The sequence below is a fragment of the Xenopus tropicalis genome, chromosome 6 (assembly GCF_000004195.4).
Source record: "Xenopus tropicalis strain Nigerian chromosome 6, UCB_Xtro_10.0, whole genome shotgun sequence".
Lineage (NCBI taxonomy): Eukaryota > Metazoa > Chordata > Amphibia > Anura > Pipidae > Xenopus > Xenopus tropicalis.
The window spans coordinates 53,573,779-53,597,145 of NC_030682.2; the positions used below are offsets into that span (position 1 = coordinate 53,573,779).

Below are 23,367 nucleotides of genomic sequence, written 5' to 3' on the forward strand. Positions count from 1 at the left end.
GGAGGCACAGATCTTCCCTGGTGAAGGGCTCTGGCTGCCTTGGGTTGGTACAGAAGGCCAAAACATAACATACAACATTTTTTGCCTACTTCTTTAGTTAAGCTTTAGTTCTCTGTTAATGCTAACCTTAAAATCAAACATAGTGGGTTTGCTTTCCTTCTATAAGAAATATAGACTTAGTAGAATTTTGAAATAATTGCATCTAATTTCTCCATCTAATCCTGTGTAAGACTGTACTAGTGATATTCTGCAGGTTACACAACTAATGCTTTCATGTCTGAAATGAAGGGTGCTCTTTTATACAGTTGTCTCTGCAGCATAAGGGCACATTTTATTAAACAAATGCAAAATTGTTAAATAGTCAGCACAATGCAACACGTTTTTGCCTGCAATGTAATCTTCTTTCCCAGATTTATAGTTTAATTGAGATCTCTACAAAAATTGTATTTTCTGTGATGTGTGTCTGATGTTTTAAGGCTGACGCAAAAATTGTGGCCATTTCATAAAGTTGACCCAACTGCACTGGCATTCCAGAGCATTCAGTGTCAATAATGTCATTTGCATGCAGTTCATTTGGTGCAAATGTGACCACTTATAGATGCAACGAACAAAGGCAGCCCTGCCTTTTGCCACCTGCTCAATGCTCCCTGAGGAAGGAGCTCAGTGACAATGGAGCACTGAGGTCCTTCTGTCCTTGGTATAGTTGATTTTTTTTAATTTTAGACGGATGTACGATTGTTTTGAGCAGCAAATAAATAATTCATGTGATACTGCTTACAACTTGCTTACATATATTGTGTACAGTGGGTAAGTGGGTAGCTTAGCTTATCTCAATATCTGGAACTCTTACACATTAAGGACAATGACAGAAAGGGTGGTTTTGATTCTTGCAGACCTGTCATGGATAACCACAGTAAAGAATAGCCCAACCTCATTTTGGTGAACAGAAAACAATGTACCTTAAAGGATGCTCCATACATTTAGGGTGAAGACACACAGAGCTACTAGTCAATGCCGTTATCCCTGAAAAGCCAAAAGACTTTCTGCATATTGCTGCCTAATTTTCCTTCTATTTGTAAAAGTTTCCCCATCAGAGTAGAATAAAACAAGCCAGAATATGCTATGGTTAGGATAACATGCTGAGACTAGTTGAAAAAAAATATGCTATAAAGTGATAGTAAATAATTTTATAAAATGAAAGTAAACATGCATGCCCTTGAAATGTCACAAGTTTAGGCAAATTTAATTTAAACAAATCCTTCTTTTCCACTGGGTATTCTTTATGAACTCAAGTTAGAATGTCACACCATTCATGAATTTCATTTCATGGTCCCTGAACATCGCCTAATATTTTCCAACAAACACGGCCCTTACATTTTAGATTTCATAAAGACTACAAATTACTTTTCCTTGGAAACATAAATCCTTCCAGTTTTATTCTATAAATAATCACAGCCATGACAAAGGCATGATGAACTCTATACAATCGGCAAAGATTCATTTTAATAGAAAATGCAACTGTGATTTAAAGAAGTATTCACATCAAAGGCAAAACTATCATTACGAGCAATTAAATACATGCAGTAAAAATAATCTGCATTGTAAGATACTGCATTTTCAAACATAAAAATACATCATCTCAATGTTACATAGTTACATAGTTACATAGGGTTGAAAAAAGACCTGTGTCCATCAAGTTCAACCCATCCAAGTAAACCCAGCACACCTAACCCACACCTACCAATCTATACACTCACATACATAAACTATAAATACAACCACTAGTACTAACTGTAGATATTAGTATCACAATAGCCTTGGATATTCTGATTGATCAAGAACTCATCCAGGCCCCTCTTAAAGGCATTAACAGAATCTGCCATTACCACATCACTAGGAAGGGCATTCCATAACCTCACTGCCCTCACCGTGAAAAACCACCTACGCTGCTTCAAATGGAAACTCCTTTCCTCTAATCTAAAGGGGTGACCTCTGGTGCGTTGATTGTTTTTATGGGAAAAAAGAACATCCCCCAACTGCCTATAATCCCCTCTAATGTACTTGTACAGAGTAATCATGTCCCCTCGCAAGCGCCTCTTTTCCAGAGAAAACAACCCCAACCTCGACAGTCTCACCTCATAGTTTAAATCTTCCATCCCCTTAACCAGTTTAGTTGCACGTCTCTGCACTCTCTCCAGCTCATTAATATCCTTCTTAAGGACTGGAGCCCAAAACTGCACTGCATACTCAAGGTGAGGCCTTACCAGGGACCTATAAAGGGGCAAAATTATGTTCTCATCCCTTGAGTCAATGCCCTTTTTTATACAAGACAGCACTTTATTTGCTTTAGTAGCCACAGAATGACACTGCCTGGAATTAGACAACTTGTTATCAACAAAAACCCCTAGATCCTTCTCCATTAAGGATACCCCCAACACACTACCATTCAGTAGATAGTTTGCGTTTATATTATTTCTACCAAAGTGCATAACTTTGCACTTATCAACATTGAACCTCATTTTCCAGTTTGCTGCCCAGTTATCTAATTTTGTCAAATCGCTCTGCAAAGCGGCAGCATCCTGCATGGAACTTACAGTTTTGCACAATTTAGTGTCATCAGCAAAAATAGAAACAATACTGTCTATGCCCACCTCCAGGTCATTAATAAACAAGTTAAACAGCAAAGGCCCAAGGACTGACCCCTGCGGTACTCCACTAACCACACTGGTCCAATTAGAAAATGTTCCATTTACCACCACTCTTTGTACTCTATCCTTCAGCCAGTTCTCTATCCAATTACAAATATTATGTTCTAGGCCAATATTCCTTAATTTGATCATTAACCTTCTGTGAGGTACTGTATCAAACGCTTTAGCAAAGTCCAAGTAGATGACATCAACTGCCATTCCAGCATCAAGGTTCCTACTCACCTCCACATAAAAGGCAACTAAATTAGTCTGGCAAGATCTGTTACGCATAAAACCATGCTGGCACAAACTAATAGTATTGTGAACTGCAATGTATTCAAGTACCCTATCCCTTATTACCCCTTCCAAAAGTTTTCCTACTACTGATGTCAGACTAACAGGCCTATAGTTTTCAGGCTGAGAACGGGATCCCTTTTTAAATAACGGCACCACATTAGCAATCCGCCAGTCTCTTGGCACCATGCCAGACCTCAACGAATCCTGAAAAATTAAGTGAAGAGGTTTGGCAATCACAGCGCTCAGCTCATTTAATACCCTGGGATGAATCCCATCCGGCCCTGGACCTTTGTTTACCTTTACATGTTCAAGTCTCTTTTGAATTTCCTCCCGAGTGACCCATGCGTCAGTAGCTAAATTACTAGAACTGGGCATATTACAAGGGAAGCCTTCATTATCTGGCTCCTCAGATGTATAGACAGATGAAAAATAAGAGTTCAAAATTTCAGCTTTTTCCCCGTTTTCATCAACCAACTTACCCCCCCGTGATAATAAAGTTCCCACCCCTTCTTGCTTCATTTTTTTACTATTCACATAATTAAAAAATAATTTTGGATTCTTTTTACTCCTAGCTGCAATATCCCTTTCCATCTCTATTTTAGCTTGCCTGATAGCTTTTTTGCATGCTTTATTTGCTTCCTTGTACCTGATGAAAGTTTCCGCTGTCCCAGCTAACTTGAATGCCCTAAAAGCACGTTTTTTCTTACCAACCTCGACAATAACACTTTTATTCAGCCATAAAGGTTTTGCTTTGCGATGCCTCTCCTTGCTTACAAGGGGGATATACTGTTGTGTATACCTACAAAGCAATGTTTTAAAGATGTTCCATTTTCCTTCTGTGCCTAACCCCATGAAAAGCCTTTCCCAGTTGACACATTGCAGAGATGCCCTTATACTGGCAAAGTCTGCACGTCTAAAATTGAGTGTTTTAGTTACTCCCTTATAGCGCTGTCTCTGCAGCATTATCTCAAAGGAGACCATGTTGTGATCACTGTTCCCCAAATGCTCACCCACACAAATGTTAGAGATAAGTTCATTATTATTAGAAATCACCAGGTCCAAAATAGCGTCATTCCTAGTGGGTTCTTGAACTGCCTGAAATAAAAAGTTGTCATTTAGCATATTTACAAACCTACTAGCTTTTTCTGACTTAGCCACCCCATTACTCCAGTCAATGTCCGGATAATTAAAGTCCCCCATAACAACAACTTGACCCAGTTTTGAAGCCTCCTCCATTTGCAACAATAGCTGGGCCTCATCCCCCTCATCTATACGGGGTGGTTTATAACATACACCAATGATCATTTTCTTTGTGACCTTCAGCCCTACTGAAATTTCTACCCAAAGAGATTCGACGTTTTCATTGGTAATGTCTTTATTACATGGCTTTAAGTCTGACTTTACGTAAAGACAAACCCCTCCACCCTTTTTAATCTCTCTGTCCCTCCTAAAAAGTGTATAACCATTTAAATTCACAGCCCAGTCACATTTATCATCCCACCAGGTCTCAGTGATACCTATTAAATCATAATTTTCAATACATGCAATAGCTTGCAGCTCCCCTAATTTACCCGACAAGCTACGCGCATTAGCCAGCATGCAGCGGAGATGATTACTTCTCCCTCTGATGTTTACATTAGCTAAGGGAGAATTAGAGCTAAGGCAATTATGAGACTGCTTTCCTTGTAACGGAAGCTCCTTATCTGATAAACTATATGCCCCCCTCACTCCTCCCCCACAACCCTTTGCTAGTCCCCCTACCCCGTCTACACTAATTTTCCCATGGAATTCTAGCTCACCCACCCCCCCCTTGTCTAGTTTAAACACTCCTCCAACCTCTTAACCATTCTCTCCCCTAGCACAGCAGACCCCCTTCCATTGAGGTGCAATCCGTCAGGGCTGTATAGATTGTACCCCAAGGAAAAGTCAGCCCAGTGCTCTAGGAACCCAAACCCTTCCTTCCTACACCAAGACTTTAGCCACGCATTTAGCTCCCTAAGCTCCCGCTGTCTCCCTAAACTTGCACGTGGCACCGGCAAAATTTCCGAAAAAATGACATTGGAGGACCTTTGCCTAATCTTAGAGCCTAGATCCCTGAACTCACTCTTTAAAGTCCCCCACCTACCGTTCATTTTGTCGTTAGTACCGATATGTACCAAGACAGCCGGGTCATGCCCAGCCCCTCCCAATAATGTGTCAACCCGATCAACCACATGCCGAACCCTGGCACCAGGAAGACAGCAAACTGTCCGGTTGAAGCGATCCGCTCGACAGATTACCCTGTCCACTTTCCTAATGATCGAATCCCCTATAACCACCATCTGTTTAGGCCTAGCTCTGCTCTCCTCCCCACCACTACTAGTGAAACTGGTCTCCCGGCTGTTAGAGAGATCAGCCTCACCTAGAACCGCCAATCCAGAGTTCACACTCCCATCTTCTTCACACAATCTGGCAAATCTGTTGGGATGCGCAAACCCTGGAGCAGCCTCCCTTTTCCTTTTCCCCACACTAGATTTTCTAACTGTCACCCAGCTTACTGCCCTATCATCCTTTTGCTGCTCCCCTCCCCCCCTACTATCTGACCCCACTAGTTCTTGTTCAGTTAACAAGAGACCCCTCTCAAGATTGTTGATTGAACGCAGTGTTGCGACGTGTTCCTCTAGGACTCTAACGCGAGCCTCTAAAGTGGCAATTCGCTCACATCCACAACAGAGGTATGCACTTTGGAACTGTTGTTCCACAACTGCATACATGTGGCAGGCTGTGCACTGTGTCAGACCTTCAATGTTGCTACCACTCATTCTCCCAGTTACAAGAACAGTTAAACAAAAATAGGTGTAAGGACTTGTAGTAAATACCTTGTTTTACCTTATTTTTAACTCCCTTAGTGTTTAACTCCTGAGTTTATAACTCCACTTACAGAGCCCCCACTAACTCCTGAGTTTATAACTCCACTTACAGAGTCCCACTTAAAGAGCAATCACTTACAGAGCACCTACCACCAGAGCAAGCTCCACTGGAGTGCCTGTGGTTCTATTTATGCAGTCTGTAAAGGTGAACTAATCAAACCCCACCCTCCTCAAGCTGAGGGTAATTACAAGGGAATGTAACCTGCTGTAAGCCTATGGATCCCACAAACTTTGTAAATTAGCTCCAAAAACAACAATTACTTATGAAAAAAATAAATAAAACCCAACAGTAAAAAAACACAATGGTTTTGATAAAGTTAGTAAAGAATACTTATCCCTTTTTAGTTGAAATGAAAGCAAGTTGATTCAACCAGCCACCAGCCTGTTAGTAAGGTCTTGACAAAGGCCCAAGATGGGGGCCGAAACGTTGACCTATTTCTCCATGTATTAAGTTTTATATAGTTCAATAAAAGCTAACTTTTAAAGGACTCCCAGTGTGCACCGCTATACCTGTGGACTATATATATATATATATATATATATATATATATATATATATATATATACACACACAGAGAACCAGTAGTGCTACAACGGGTCTGAGTATGGGAGTTGCAGTTCAGCTACACAGGGTCTTCTCTTTTTCCGTTTCACTTCTTTCTATTATTTCTTCCCCTTTGTGTCTACATTTTATTATTCCCTTTCACACAAGTTTATAGCCTTTTACTTTGTTTATGCATGGTTTATTGTTTTTTGGTACCATTTATGCACAATATGTGTTGTTTTTTTTGTACACCTATGTGGACGGGTATTGGATTACAATTGAGTGAAGTCATCAACTGTGTTTTGGCGCCACATTGGGTTTATCAGGGGGTTTCTGTTTGTGCTTATTCACTTTGAGAAAGGCTGTGGTAGCAGCCGAAACGTTAGGTTGATGTTTAAATAAACAAACATTTTTATTTTTGCACTAAGTCCTGTGAGTGCGGCATTTATTCTCTGCATGCTTGTTGATTTCCAATACTGCACCCAGGCCTATTTATACCATGTTAGATGTGAGTGCCTGTTGCTTTGGACTTGCGTATATATATATATATATATATATATATATATATATATATACACACACACACACACAAGCACTTTTCTTAAAATATATTTATGAGAAAAATTGTTAAACCAGTTGTGCACCATATGAACTTTGTATAAATAGTTGATATGGAAGACACCATTGCACACGGACCTCATCATATATATATTGAAACACAGCACTCTCCTTGTCCTTTGTGATACTTTTAATTGTAGCATTAGCAAAATCTAGTCTAGCCAGCAACGTTTCACCCTTTCTCAAGCCATAAGTGTCTGGCCAGTATAACACACTTTATAATGCACCCAAGTTACATGACGTGTCACATAATCCACATATTGCATACAGAAAATGTCTACATCATTATAGTCAATGGGCTAATACAAATATATTTCAGTGCAATGCATCCTACAAAGATTTGGGGGCAAAAAGTGTTTAGGGGCAAAACATTCCCAAAAGACCATATGCAAATAAATATCCACTGTATCATTGTTTACACCTCAGATTCAGGCTGTAAACCCCTGTATTATTCACACCTTAAAGTCCCTGTATTGTTCAACCCCTGCTTTGTTCACAATTTAAACTCAGTCTGTAAGCACCCACATTGTTCAAACATCAGACTGTAGGAGCAGTGGCAGCATTGTGTCACTGTATGCTGCCTGTGTGTGCCATACTCTGCCTGCCCTATGCTGCCTGTGTGTGCCATATTTAGCCTACCCTGCCCCATGCTGCCTGTTTGTGCCATACTAAGCCTGCACTATGCTGCTTGTGTGTGCCATACTCTGCCTGCCCTATGCTGCCTGTGTGTGCCATACTACGCCTTCCCAATGCTGCCTGTGGGAGATGAACCTGGCAAGGGTTTGTTCTGGGAGTTTGTTTGCATTTAGAAATGGTCATTGTATGGTCCCTAAGATGTATAACTGTGTGCTGGGGGTTGCTGTGCTATCCACAGTGGAGGAGAAGGCACATGAATTTAAAGGATACTATACCCCCAGAATGAATACTTAACATAATGTAAACTATTTGTTGGTTAAGTGACCTATTAATAGAATCTTGCCAACCATTTAGTGATGGGCTGTGTGCTTCCTTTATATCTCACATCACCAGAAATAATGCAGCTTTAAAGGAAAAAGAAAGTCAAAGTCACTTGGGGGTGCCAAAATGTTAGGCACCCCCAAGTGACTTTAACCGCCTACCTTTTACCCCGGGCTGGTGCCCCTGTTCGGAGAGAACAGCACCAGCCCGGGGTAGCTGCAGCGCTTCCTCCTTTGTGATTCGCTGCGCGCGCATGCGCAGTAGAGTGAAAACCCGAACTTAAACATTAAAGTCGGCTTTTTCGCTCTACTGTGCATGCCCGGCCACTGGCATTTTAGAAAGCGGAAGCCGGAAGGAGGAAGCTCTGCGCTCCAGGTGCCCCGGGCTGGTGCTGTTTTCTCCGAACAGGGGCACCAGCCGGGGTACGAGGTAAGAGCTTAAAGTCACTTGGGGGTGCCTAACATTTTGGCACCCCCAAGTGACTTTGCCTTTCCTTGCCCTTTAACTGTAACAAGAAGAAGTATGGAAGCAAAAGGCAAAACTCTAATTGGCTGATGTGGTGTAGCAAGTATGTGTGCCTTGGCTTGTTTGTGAGCACTGTGAATCCTATGATCACAGGAGGCAGCCATTAATTATTAAAAGAGAGGGAAAGTCGATTTGGCATTTTACTGCCAATAGATTTGCCACATTTGTGCCACCTAGAACACTATATTTACTCTGCCGAAAGCTTTATCATACATGAGTAAAGAGCCCTAGAAGCTTTCTCCTTTTGTTTAAGATAGCAGCTGCCATTTTAGATTGGTCTCCATAGCTTCCCACTACAGCTCTAGCCCTTGTAGCTCGGATCACACATTCCTAAGGGTGGGGGGGGGGAGTGATTTTATAAATTCTTATGGGAGGGAGTGCAGAAGGGAAAGAGGAGAGAGCTGCACAGACTCTGGCCCCAGGAATGAAGGTTTTTTTCTGACAGAGGAAGTCAAATACCCAAGAACATGTTTACAGAAAAAGGAGACAAGAATTTGTCCTTTCCTACCCTTCCTTCTCCTTTAAAATGCCAATTTTCCATTTTACATTACCCAATAGCACATACTACTAAAATGTTTATTTTTATAAAAATGGTTTACTTAGATGTAGCAGGCTTTTACATATGAGCTTGTTTATGCAATACATTTTTATAGAGACCTACATTGTTAGGGGGGTATGTCTTAATATGACATGATAAACTTCTTTCACATATGAATGAAGGGTGATATCCCTACAGTAAGAACCAGCCATTTGGATTTTTGCTACACTACCACCATTAATGTGGGTATGGTCTTAAAAGCTCTTGTGATAACATGGGCATTGTTTGAAGTGGGTGCAGTTTAAAAAAGGGGAGTGGTCAAAACTGGCTTCCATTATTGGCCCTCTACCATGTAGGCCAAAAAAATTATGGCCCTAGGTACCACAGAAGTTGGACAGCACTGCTATAAAGTATAGTATTTGCTTAATGGTTTTGGGATATCATATGAATACTAACAAAACTCTTCTGGATGGGAAGGAAATTCATCTAGTGAAAAGAGTTTTGATCAACTTGGCTATTCCTAAGATGATAATGTAAATCAAATGTCCTTCTGTGCCATAACCCTAAGAAATGAATATACCCACAAGCAGCATACTCAGTATGGGACCTGCCACTACAATCAACCTGACTGAGCTGCAAGGGAACTTGTGAGCACCCTGGCAGTTTAAATCCAGCCTAGAATGTCTTAGTTCACAAATGAAAGCAAAGAAATGACATTTTAGAAAGCTAAATAATGACACTTTACTTTAGAATTTTAAGGGCACATAATAGGAGATCTCTCAAACAAAATACTGTATATTTATGAGATGAAAAAATGACAGATTTTCTTATTTATGTGTCTTTCATAGAAAGAATAGTGTTTGCCTAAAAAACAAGAGATACCTTGGAAAGGAGAGTATGGCATATAATATCAGGAACGCTACGGATAAAATCCCTCTAAACACAGGATCTGAATAATCAGAAGTCATCTTGAGCAAAGTGCAGTTGGAAAGAGCAAGATTTAAAGGGCACAATACTTAATCAGGGAAAATCAAATAAAAACATGATAAATCTGGTGTGTTTACAAACATTGTGGCCTAATACATGCTAAATAAAGACTTAATCACCTTTAAACTTTTGTTCAAATCATTTCTGCCAACTGCATTCTGATCCAGAGGAAGCTATCTGCCACCTGAATCACAGGAGCAATTTAAAAAACCAGCAAGACCCAAAAAATGGAAGCGCTTAATACACTGACATGCCTATCCCATAAAAAACTTCTCCTAATGTTTAGCACCATTACGGGTGCAGGAGAAGAAAAAAAGGGTCTGTGAAAGGTTATAAGACAAGACATTATTAAAAACATTAAGGTTATTACGTTAAAGAGATATTAGCATGCTTGTATTAAAAACAGCCTCTCTGCCTCATCCTACAGGTTAAAAACCTTACACGGAAAGGACTGTTGCTGCAAAGATTTATTTGCCTCTAAATGCAAACACTTGTCAAAATCATATACTTACAGCACTTGATGCTTCTTGTCATAGCAATATAAAGATAGGAATGAAAACCGTGTTGCTTTTGTTTGAAAGACGACCTTCAAGATCAAAAGTTAATACTCTGCAGTGCTGAGGATCATTTTAATTAGTAAATTCTGCACAGATAACCTTATTGGCAACACAACACTGATGTGCAGTTACCAAACAAGGTACAGTGGCACTAGAAAAAGAACGCTTATAAATATGTAAGCCAATTAGATTTCAAATAGTGCCTTAAATTTCATTAAATTATTAAAATCATTCCTGCTGAATCATATACCAGTGCTCTTCACATCTATATTTTCCTAAACATGTTTACTTTTACTGTAAGGTTTCTATTCGTACTGATGGTTATAAGTCAAATCAAATACCACAGCTACGAACCACCATTTCCTAAAATGATTTCCAAATGACCTTCCTACTGCACAGCTTTAACCAAACACCAATCTCGGGCTGTTAATATTTTCATAGTTTTCCATTTAATGCATACTGCTAAATGATTAATTTTAATGTCCCTTCAGTAAATTAAATTAACTGGGAATGTAAGAGCTAACAAATTAACTGCAGCTGTGATTTTTGCAGAGATATCAAGCGTATTAACATTCCTAGCCTTATGCAAAAATGCAGGTACATAAAGACATGAAAAACACAAAATGGAGACAGCTAAAGTTCCATAATTAGAATTTCTCCAAATTAAAGGCCTACTAAGAAGTAGGATTATAAGGTACCATAGTGCCATCTGCTGAAATTTTGTAGTATTACATGTAGTGAGCATTATAACCTTTATTTTATAGTCTAAACATAAGCAGCAATTCACAGCAAAATCTGTTTAGAAGGTAACAAAATGTACTAAGGGGCTTTATGAAAGAATCATTAACAATTCTATCACTGCGATTATGCCACAGACCTTGATATGTCTTTGTGGGTACAGAAAGATAGTGACAGGTCAATTATTATACTTGAGATAATAAGCATTAAAAGCTTGATAATCAATTAATAAAATTACATTAACAACAAAACTGAATTATTTAAATATATGATCTGTAAATAAAAATTTTATTGAGCTTTTAGTTATTTAGGTGCATTGCATACAATGTTGGGCTCTCAGTGCACTTGTTTGTAACAGGCCTGGACTGGCAGAATCTGTGGATTCTGGCACATGCCAGTAGGACTGCTGTAAGGTGCCATAGACAGTCACTATTCATTGGTTGATGGGTGCTTTTGGGCCTGTGTTTAATTGAAATTCCAGGGCCTATTCTGAATCCCAGTCTGAACCTGGTTTGTAATCTTATGCATGCTGGGAATTAAACTGTCCAGAAGACCCTGGAATTTATATTTATGAAGTTTTTAAAGATTTATTACAAAGATTTGACTTTTAGTTAATTTGGAATAGAAAGACATTTAACCAGACTGAATTAGTCGGAACGTGTACCTTTCTATTTTTTCTATTGCTGTAATGAGGCATTGTTATAGTACATATATTTTAAGTATGCTTATATCTGGTACAGAAATGCCCATAAAACCTCTGTACATATTTGGAATTAGGGCTTTCCATATTCATTGTATTGTCATGAATATAAAAAAATATGTTTCATAATGTAGAGAAACATATCCAATAAATGAATATTAGTATAAGTCACATGAGAAAGATAGATTATTTTTGTGTACAAATACTTCATACACTTAAAAAGCCAGATTCTCACAAACATTTTCTCAAATAACTGGCTACATAGTTATGTGTGTGTGATTATTTAAATGATGGCATCAGAAAATAGCACTGAAAGCTTTTGCTAGGCTGGGTAGTCTTTTGGTAGGAACATCTTTCCCTACATTTTGCCATTCAAAGAGCAAAAAATAATGCAGTTCCTTCACTCGTTTAGAAACTCTTAAGGGCTGTGACAGACAGGGAGATTAGTCGCCTGCGACAAATCTTCCCGAAATGCCATCCCACCGGCTAGAATGTAAATCGCCGCTGGGATGGCAAACGCGGCTTAGTCGTGCGGCAACAATCTCCCCCTCTGCCACGGCCCTACGAGAAAAGAAAAGAGAAAATAATGAAACAGAGAATTATAGCTAGTCAGGGCAGAGAATGGGTGGAGAACTTGAGTTAAACAGAGGAAGGATAATTTGAGGCTCTGTGAGGCTATTATTTTACTGTTAGTTACTTTTTATTACTTAGCTTTCTATTCAGTCCTCCACCTATTCATATTCCAGTCTTTCATTTAAATCACTGCCTGGTTGCAGTAAAGGCACTCCCAACCTATAAATAAATGAGCCCCAGCAGTATTATGTCCAAGTTTACACATACATTTGCTTACCTCAATTACAGGTACACTTTCATTTAGTTCTGTTGCATGTGCAGCCAACAGCCCTAAGACCCTTAGCAGTTTGGCACGCCTGTGTAGAATAATAAAACATTATTATTATTAGAAGTATTACAAAAATATTATTATACAGATATTAATAAAGATCACATGACTAGAGACTGTGCTTCTCAATTATTATGAAATATGAGTTCTTTGTTTAAATTGTATATTTTGGGGTTTTATATTTTATTTTTTACAGATTTTACACAATGTATTTGTGAAGTGTGAAAAATAAAAATGACACATTTGACATATTCATTACTCCAATACATGTGAAAATCATTTTTGTTGTTCTAGTAGAAGCCAGTTTGCCACAAAAAAAATTCTTAAGATTTTAAATAATCAGAGAAAAGGTGAGGGTGTTTTTTGGCAGCAGGTTTTTGCAGTAGGTATAATGATTTGATATCCCCAGTGGTTGTTCTCCATTGATACACACAAGGTGCCATATTATGATTGGCTTTGAAGACTCCAATTGTGATATAACTGTTATGTTAATTGTGCTGATACTCACACAATGATGTATGACATTAGATCAGGGTGACTAAGGGGGCAGTATATTTATCCCTAGTCAAACCTTTACACAGTTTTATACTATCCCCTGCAAAAGCACTAATGTTGTTGTGTAAAACACATTGGGACAAAACTATATGGTGTCTATCCCTGTGCTTTATTATTCAATGCGATCTTCATCCACATTTCTCTATGTGGGCTCTGAGGCAGGAGAACCATTTTTATGTAGCATTGCTTCCGTGTATACGCTGCATAACTATATCATACAGTATCTGCTTTTGAAAACATATCAGGCATTACTTACACATCCCAGTTTGGTGCTCCTCTCATGTGCTGTATTAACAAAGGAAACTTGAAAAAAAAAAACAGAAGGTATAATGTTAAAGCATTACACAGCATTACGAAGAAAGAATACTAATGCTAAGGAGGAAAATGCCATTATACAGTGCAGCCTGCGCCATTTTGCTTTGACCAGCTGCTGTGTGAGAGTGAAATGCATGCTCAAATCTTGCAAGTGCACTGCGCCTACTGACAGAGGTCGCTGAGGAAACCCTGGAGCTGCCACCTAGTCCAGAGGTAACAGTAGCTGCAGGGTTTTTCTGCATCAATAGAAGCACTCAGTTTGCAAAAGGAGACAGGGGGAAGTCAGTGGCTGCAAGCACAACTACACAGAAGTGCAGACATTTTGATGGAAGTACCTTTAATAATTGGCGTTTATGCCCAACTGACTGAGGGGAAATTAGTGTGAGCAGTAGAATGACTGCTACTGTTTGGCCTTCCTGTAATGCAAAGCTTTCTTGATACTGGGTTTCTAGATAAGAGATCCCATACCTGTATTGAAAAAGATTTGGAGCCTAAAACTATGCAAGCAAGTCACAATATTTGCTCCTTTGGCTAGGTCACCAAATTAATGGATCCTTGCCAGATTTGGTAGGCCAAACAAAGCAATCAAAATTATTGACCTGTCAAAACCCATCAAGCAACAATCTATGGACTCCATGCTCAGCCTAATACTGCCTTATCAATATACCAAAATGCCCTGATTAGATATTGATCATCTGGAGGACAGAGTTTGATTTCACACCCTTCAAATTATACCATTTTGTCAAGTATACTGTAGTGATTTACTGTTCTCAAGAGAGAACTACTGATACTGTTAATAAATATATTATTTATATACCCAAGGAGAGATTTTTATTTTTAAATACTCCTGTTACTCTACTCCTTTCAGCAGCACACATTCCATTCATTGGAATGCAGAGACACAGAACCTATATTGCTGGAACTTTGTCCCTTTTCTGCCAGTGATATAGATTCTGTGAGGTTGCCAGAACTCCCTCTAGCTCCTCTGTTCTGCAATGTATAGAATAAGCATCAGCTATTTTGTAGCATAGCTGCCTATGGTTAGAAAATGTACAGCTTACATTAGAGTCTAGAAAAGTGGTACCCAACCTGTGGGGCTGCATCACCCAGGGGTTCTGGAGCCATAGGTGGGGGAAATCAGTTTACACACAGTTAAAGAGATTTTGAAGAAAGATTATTGTCCCCTAAAACCTGAGCTTGAAGGCCACTTAATATGAGATTTGGGTAAATAATTGCCATGTGCTATTAAACTAATAATCGGTTCATTTAGTCTCCTGCATTAATCATCAGGGGAACACATGGGCAAGCATTTAGAAATGGGTACTCATCTGTCCAAAAGCTGAATATTTAGCTCATGTAGTTGAATTACTACACTACTATAAGGCTTGGACATGTGTAATATAGTCAAAAGGTTCCTTCCTCTTGGACCACTACATGATATCTGGTGCATTCTTAGCACTTATGGGCAATACACCATCCACTGCAAAAAATATCGCTTTTCATCATTCTATTTGTGCCTACAGGTAGGCACCCACTTATAAGCTCTCTGGGGCAGATATCTTCTTACTCCCGTTACATGTTTTTATGTATTATTTTTATCTGTCACTGTCTCCGTTTTTACCATTACTGTAATGTAAATATATACAGCACCACTATATAAAGATATACATTTGTACAAGTGACACTCAAATGGCCTTTGCATCATGTGTTTATTTGGCCAAAGAAATTGTTAGGGACTTCTAAAGTGTAAAATATGGGTACATTATTCCCTGTATAATTAGACAGCATATGCGTTGCACTGATGTTTAATTAGTGCTAATAATTATGAAAAGGCATTAACCCTTAAGAAAATTACTGTTGAGTGGGAATGCTTATTATTACAGTGAAATATATATGTTAAGCAACCATAATTATTAATATTTGCATGCATGTCATACATTATGACATGATCATGCATACATCATCTTATATTCAACTATACAATCATTATATCTTCATTAATTCCTGTTGTGTATACATACTAACATTTTTATACTCTCAATTCACAATAACACTCTCACACTTATTGAAGCCTCTCCTCTGTAGACAACAAAAAGTAGGTTTATTTTTTTACCATGTGCCACTGCTTTTTATTTCTAATAGTGTTTTCTAGCTACACTAGCAAAGGAAAAGTCAGTTCATGTTCTGTATGCTAAAATGCATACTTTCACATTTCCGAGCAGACATCTACCCCCATGTGTGCACTGACAGGCTGATCCTGTGCATGTCAGTGAACACACACTACGGGGTGAACTGGAGTACATTAGACATATCCATGCCAGCAGAGAAAATGCTGTGTTTGTGACAACCCCCTAACAATTTTGATTTTCAGCTTGGTATGTGTGCTTTAAAAAAAAAAAACAGCTTGATGAAAAGTGGCAACTGAAGCATTATTGAATACAGAGACTGGCTATACTGATATGTAAGCTGATGAATTTTCTCTTCAAGTGAACACTTCTTTTGCTTTTTAATGCGAGGGCTGTGATTATTCTGTTGTAACACTAGATGGCATTGTCCTGACAGCTATTTAAAAATGTTAGGTGTACTGTTAAAAGCCCAGTAATTAATCAAATAGTTGTTCTGATTTACCATTTACCTAAGGCAATTTTTATGTGAAACAAAGGCATTCTATCAATATATTGATACTGCTGTGAGTTTTAAATATGCAATAGATTACATTCACACCAAAGCTGCAGCATATTGCAACTGCAACTGTAACAGGAGTTAATAATGCATAGCCTAAACTTTAATAATGGTAAGTAGATACTTCATCAGGAAACCAGTTATCTAAAATGTTACAAATGAACAGAAGGCCATCTCCCACAGACTCCATTATAAACAAATAATTCTAATTTTTAAAAATGATTTAATTTTTAAAAATTACAATTATTTTCTTATAATGGGGTCTATGTGAGATGGCCTTCCCATAATTTAGAAATTTCCGGATATCGTGTTTCCAGATAACAGGTCCCATACCTGTAATAACAAATAGAAAAATCCCACTAATATGCTAATGAAAGAAAAATGTGGCAATTGTTGGAAATGTTTTGCTACATCTGTTTGGCAGGAATTACAGTTCTTTATTCATACAAAATATTTCCAAGTCATTAAACAAAAACATCATATATAGTAGATTACTTACAGCTTGTGAGTTAATCAGCCTGGTAGAAGTTTCTTTATTGCTGGCAACACTGCACAAATAGCTAAGCAAATTCAGCTTTACTCTTGGCCCTGCCTTCTCTGCGGAGTCCATAAGGGAACAGATTTGTGTCAGGAAGTTATCCCAGTCTTGTTCTTTCAGCAATACAAGTTTTTCAGCTGTATAAAACAAAATAAGACAAATAAAACATTTGCCTATTAAGCATAAAAACCATACTGAAGGATGCAGTAGTGCAATATTGCATATTCACTGTAAAGTGCGAATGCAGATATGTAGATCACTGTTTTTTAATCTTTATTGTTCAGACTAAAGGGTACCAGGAACATAGTGACATTTCCTGCTCAGGATAAAGTCAGAAGGCCAGTGCAGAAGTTTTTGCCCTAGCCACCTCCTTCTGGGTAATGGCCGCACATACTGTCTGGTGAGATGCCCTGGTCCAACAGGAAGTGACAACGTTGCAGCACCTACATGCCATGAAATCACTTGGGCACTGACTAGGTGAGGTTATAATGTAAGGTTACCAGATTTCTGAATTGAAACCCGTGGACAAGAAGGGGCTGGGGGACCTGCAGCACGATACGCAAAAATTTATATGCCATGCCCAATTTTTAGCTACTCCCCCCAATGCTGCACACTCACAAAATCACAGCCACATATTTTAATCATAATATATTTCCCTAGAATAACTTCAAAATAATTTTATACATATGCTTTCTTCCTTCAGCAGCAGAAAAGCTGGTCCAGGAAGTTAGGAGGGTGTGGGACAAGGAATGAGGGTCAGGTGACAGAACACTCCTTCCTTTTTCCTGTGCTGTCATGGGCACAGCCAGGCAAAGCTTTCAGTGGTGCGGGTGCTAGCCGGGATCAATTTTCCACAGGGACAGGAAATCTGAAACAGAGTCAGTCCCCCTGAAACAGGGACTAATGGTAACCTTAAAGGAACAGTTCAGTGTAAAACTTAAACTGTGTAAAATAGATAGATTGCGCAAAATAGAAAATATTCCTATAATCTATAAAGGCTGGAGTGACCAAATGTCTAACATAATGGTCAGAACTCTACTTCCTGTTTTTAGCTCTCTAACCTCTTAGTTAGTCAGTGACTTTAGGGGGACCACATGGGACATAATTGTTAATTTAGTTTGTAAGCACACAGGTTAGATTCAAATGCAAACTTACTGAGCAGTTATGTCCCATATGGCCCCCCTCTAGTCACTGATTGGCTACTGACTCCTAACAGCTTAGAGAGCTCTAAAGGAGGAAGTAGTGTTATGGCCATTATGTTAGACTTCTGCTCACTTCAGCCTTTATAGATTACATTTTTGCCTAACTAACTATATTGAAAACATTTTTTATTTTGTGCAGTGAACTGCTCCTTTAATATGGTGGCCAGCAAGCTTTATAACTTTCAAAATGTGCAACCAAACAAACATAAATGACATTGACATCATCAATTATAATTATATTACATTCCATGTTCACTCCAGTTTTAACAGCATCCTTTAATTAGTACCCAGCACAGTCTAAACAGTCAAGTTTTTATAAAGTTTTGGAACAGAACAGTGTAACTAAGTAGCTTGATTTTAAAACAACTCCTGGGCAAACTTTGTGTGTTTTATTACATATGGTGCTTAGTGTAACAACATCATGTTAAATATTGCTTATTTAGATAAAGGCATTGTTTACCTGAGAGTGCAGGCAAGCCTAGGGTTTTCACATCAAATCGCAATGGTAAAGGTTTCATAATCTGAAAAGAAAAACATTCCAACTCACAGATCACAGAAGTCAATCTACAAAATTCACATTGTTCAATGGGAACCTCTAAATGTAAATACTGCAGTTATAGACAAATGCTATTTTAGCATTTAATAATACATTTCTATAGGTAGGTTCTATTATGTTTTCTTTGGGTATACTTACTGCAGTTTCCTTCCATACTTCAGAAACATACAGGCATGTTAAACTGATTATTATATGGTTTCTTTGTGCATGTGTTGTAGGTAAATTAGACTGTAAGTTCAAAGAGTAACTGATAACTTTCCAAAGTGAACATGCAGGCAGTATATCAATTAAGAATCTCAAAGGAACAGTAACACCAAAACATGAAAATGTATCAAAGTAATTAAACTATTATGTACTGCTGTCCTGGACTGGTAAAAGTTGTGCGTTTGCTTCAGGAAAACTACTTTAGTTTATAGAAATAAGCTGCTGTGTACCCAAGGGGGGGCAGCCATTCAAAAGTAGAAAAGGCACAGGTTACATTGCAGATAAATACTGTTGAATACAATGGTATTTTATCTGTTATCTGCTAAGTAACCTGTGCCTTTTCTCCTTTGAATGGCTGCCCCCATGGCTACACAGCAGCTTATTTATATAAACTATAGTAATGTTCCTGAAGCAAACACATCAGTTTTCCCAGTGCAAGGCAACAGTATGTTATGTTTTAATTACTTTAAAACACTTTAATTTTTTTGGTGTTACTGTTCCTTTAATAAAGCTTTTTGTTAACTGCATAGTTTTTATAATTGTTCATTCTTCTAGTGTGCTGAGTAATGTGGAGCTTGACATGTTGAATGTACTACATAAAGAAAATGTAATACTCTTTGTAAATAAGATAGGGCATTATGAAAAACTTGACACAGTGCCATTTTAAAACGGTAATCCCAATTATAGCTGATCTAGATTGTTAATTGTTTAATATACATTTAACTGTATTAAAAGACACAAATAGACCTTTTGTAAGAATTTACAGTTCGTCAGTCATTGTTTACAGTTGTTTACTGTCAGTAAATGGCTGTCAAATTTTATGGTAAATGGTAAATTTTATGGTAAGAAGTATATTCTAAAGATCTACATTTTGCGCCTTTGTGAGAAATTAAAAATATAAACAATGCTTTTCTTGTACCTTTGGGTTATCTATCACAGGAGTCACAATGAGATCAGCATCAATAAAGAGAAGGTCTTTAATTTTACTCTGTAAGTCTTGTGGAGGACACAACTCTTCCCCCTGAAATTGAAGAAAAGGGAATTTGCATGAGCAGCAAATGTACAAGAACAATTTTCATAATATATTTCATATACATAAAAATATACCATTTAAACTGTCAATTTTGTTTTAAAATGCACATTATATAATCATATTAACAGATTAAAAAACTTTTACACTGTTTTCACTATTCTGGATTCTTGGATCAAGCAATTTTTAAAGGTTCAAAATCAAAAAGGACCACAGGATTATTTAACATGAAAAAAAGGGAATGAAGTCATTCGGCAACCTGAAGGTGAATGGAGAAGCAAAAATTTCATTTACAGATGTACAGAGTTGTAGTTGCAGAAGGCAAAAACATCAGTGATATAATAATTCATACATATGTTAAACATAGATCTATACAAATTACAATTATATACTGTAAGACTGTGTGGTACATCAGCACAGCACAGTTTGGTGATTCTAAATTGATAGTAAGATAATCTACTATGTTTTTAAGCTGTAACCCATTCATGCAATCTAATGATTTTGTTAATAAAATAAAATCATTTTATTTTTTTTTAAGGTACGTTTGGATAACAGATCTTATACCTGTCTATGTAAAAAAAAAAAACTACTATGTCCTTTACTGTATATACTCATGCTTATCAAATAGGTTCACTTACCTTGGTCATTTCTATATTGTGCTGCATATTAATAATATCTGCTGGATTTTTCTCTGTTGCAGTTCCGGGCCTTAGAGTACTACAGGAGCTACAGTATAAAAAAAATATATAAGCTTATTCACATTGATTGCAACTAAGGGGCTGATTTACTAATCCACGAATCTGAATCCGAATGAGAAAAATTCGGATTGGAAAACGAACATTTTGCGACTTTTTCGTATTTGTTCCGATTTGTTCGTCGCCGTTTCGACTTTCCCGTAAATTATCGCGATTTTTCCGTAACCGGTACGACTTGCAACTTTTTCATTGGCATTATGACTTTCGTGAATTGTCGCGACTTTTTCATAGCCATTACGACTTTCGCGAATTGTCGCAACTTTCGTATTGAGAGCTCGAAAAAGTCGCAAAGTACCGATCATTACGAAAAAACGCATTCGGACGCTTTTCGGACATTCGTGGATTAGTAAATGTGCCCCTATGTGTAAGCTTTCATGCTTTTCTTCATGACTATTACCTGAACAGACCAACATGTGCATTTAACACACATATAAAACACATACAGGTATAGGACCCGTTATCCAGAATGCTTGGGACCAAGGGTATGCCGGATAAGGGGTCTTTCCGTAATTTGGATCGCCATACCTTATGTCTACTAAAAAAATCAATAAAACATTAAATAAACCCAATATGATTTTTTTTTGCATCCAATAAGGAATATTTATATCTTAGTTCTTAGGATCAATTACAAGGTACTGTTTTATTACTACAGAGAAAAAGGAAATCAGTTTTAGAATTCTGAATTATTTGATTAAAATTGAGTCTATGGGAGATGGTCTTTCCGTAATTCAGAGCTTTCTGGATAACGGGTTTCCGGATAAGGGATCCAATACCTGTACTGTTATATTTTTTTTTAAAAGTACTAATAATGCCAGTAATTCAAGACATTTCTGATTTATTTACTCTAAACTAACTAAACTCAACCCTAAAACCCAATATGGCTATATTTATATAGTGAACATTGTTCACCAGTCTAAAGCTTCAGCATCAGTAATGATCGAGGCCTTTAATATTATTACAGGAGATCACCATATTAGATATGTTAGGAGTGTCAGTGATACTCACATGCTCAGTTTGCTGTAGCAGCTGTTAAACGTTTAGGCTAATGCCACACATAGTGCATGGAGCATATTTTCGACAAGATGAAAACCACTTGCCGAGAATACATTCCAATATGCTTAAAAATCTTCCTACTCGTGCCTGCATCTGAATGAATTGAATATATTCGGGTGCAGGCACATGTAGCCGATATCTGCCAAAAATGCGAAGTCTCACGTTTTTTGTAGGATATCAGCTATGTAATGGCACTCATTGCTCTGCTCAAACAAGTTGTCAATGGCTGATGCAGGATATGGTACTATGTATTGCACAACATAAGCTTTGTTAAGGGATTACATTCAATGTAATGTATTTATTGTAAGTAAAAATCAGCATGTCTTTTTGAAGGCCAGATCATATCAGACAAATTTAATAATCTATTATGACAAGGAAACAACATGTGGTCTTTTTGGATTTTTCCAAAGCTTCTAATACAGTGCTATAACAATTGGGGCTTTTTAAGCTGAAGTCTTTTGATAGTATTTTCAAAATCTATTCTCAATTAAGAGGAGTGATACAAATATTTAAGTTCAAATCAATGCTGAGGTTCCCATTAGTTTTAATGAGCACATCTCTTGGCTCCCAAAAGTATACAAGGAAACAAAATTGAGAGGACTCGAAAATTATATAGATATCGAAAAGTGTGCGAAGGGTGTTAAAGGAGACATTTTATATAAAGTTCATATTCAGTTATAATATTCATCCTCCCTCAAAATGTGAAATGATGCAGAAAGAAAGATGTTTTGAAAGCATTTTGCCTCCTAAAACTGCCATTATATGAGAGCTGCATACACAAGCTCTCCAGTCTGAAGCCAGAGCCAAATGAGACATAGGAGTGTCGCTTCAGTCTCACAGGAACTGGTCACAGCACTGACTGACAGGCTTTACTCAACAGCAGCAGGGAAAACCCCTCCCTCCTTCTGTGTCTCTGCTTGTGCTGCTGCCGGGGGGAGGAGCCAGTAGAGCAGGAATGGACTGTCTGTGACATTGCTAAGCCCCGCCCACTCTATGAATATTCACTTCACTTTAAGTAGGTAAGGTTGTGTCATTGAAGTCTATCAGGGCTGGCAGCTCTGAGCTGTATACTGAAGAGTCTAAACCGGAAGCTGGCATAAGGTCTGGGTAGAGCACAGTTTTTAAGCAGTTATGGACATATTTGAACCCAAAGGTATTAAAATAAAAGCACTTCCTTCTATTTTACATTGTTTAGTGCATTGTAAGAATTTATGGTATAGATCCCCTTTAAATATACTTCCAGCCGAGATTGGGTTACAGAGAAATGTTAAAAGTTAGCGGCTAGCAAAAGTAACCTTTCTCTTTAATTACATAGGCTGTGAATCCTAACCTCTCTAAGTGTATTCCATCACTAATAAAGTCAATTTTGATCACTAAGGCAGTTTAGAGGTTATCAACACTACCTGAAGTACTCAGCAATGAAAAAACACAGTACTTGAATATGTTGGAAAGAACCTGACAAAAAACTTTGTTACTTTTGTGTGGCCTAAATACAGGCCCTGGTATTTCAAGCACACAG

At 37.9% G+C, this 23,367-nt stretch overlaps 1 protein-coding gene across 2 annotated transcripts in view; it reads right to left on the bottom strand.

Annotated features, from left to right (window-relative positions):
* Nucleotides 1–23,367, bottom strand: part of ulk4 (unc-51 like kinase 4) — a 227,143-nt gene that overhangs the window by 186,619 nt on the left and 17,157 nt on the right. For both annotated transcript variants that reach the window (XM_002940722.5, XM_018094985.2), the window contains 6 exons: nucleotides 20,679–20,766; nucleotides 19,930–20,031; nucleotides 18,711–18,771; nucleotides 17,010–17,185; nucleotides 13,770–13,816; nucleotides 12,908–12,986 (listed from right to left, as the gene is read on the bottom strand). In XM_002940722.5, the coding sequence (XP_002940768.2) occupies nucleotides 12,908–12,986; nucleotides 13,770–13,816; nucleotides 17,010–17,185; nucleotides 18,711–18,771; nucleotides 19,930–20,031; nucleotides 20,679–20,766 (553 nt within the window). The remainder of the gene's footprint in view (nucleotides 1–12,907; nucleotides 12,987–13,769; nucleotides 13,817–17,009; nucleotides 17,186–18,710; nucleotides 18,772–19,929; nucleotides 20,032–20,678; nucleotides 20,767–23,367) is intronic.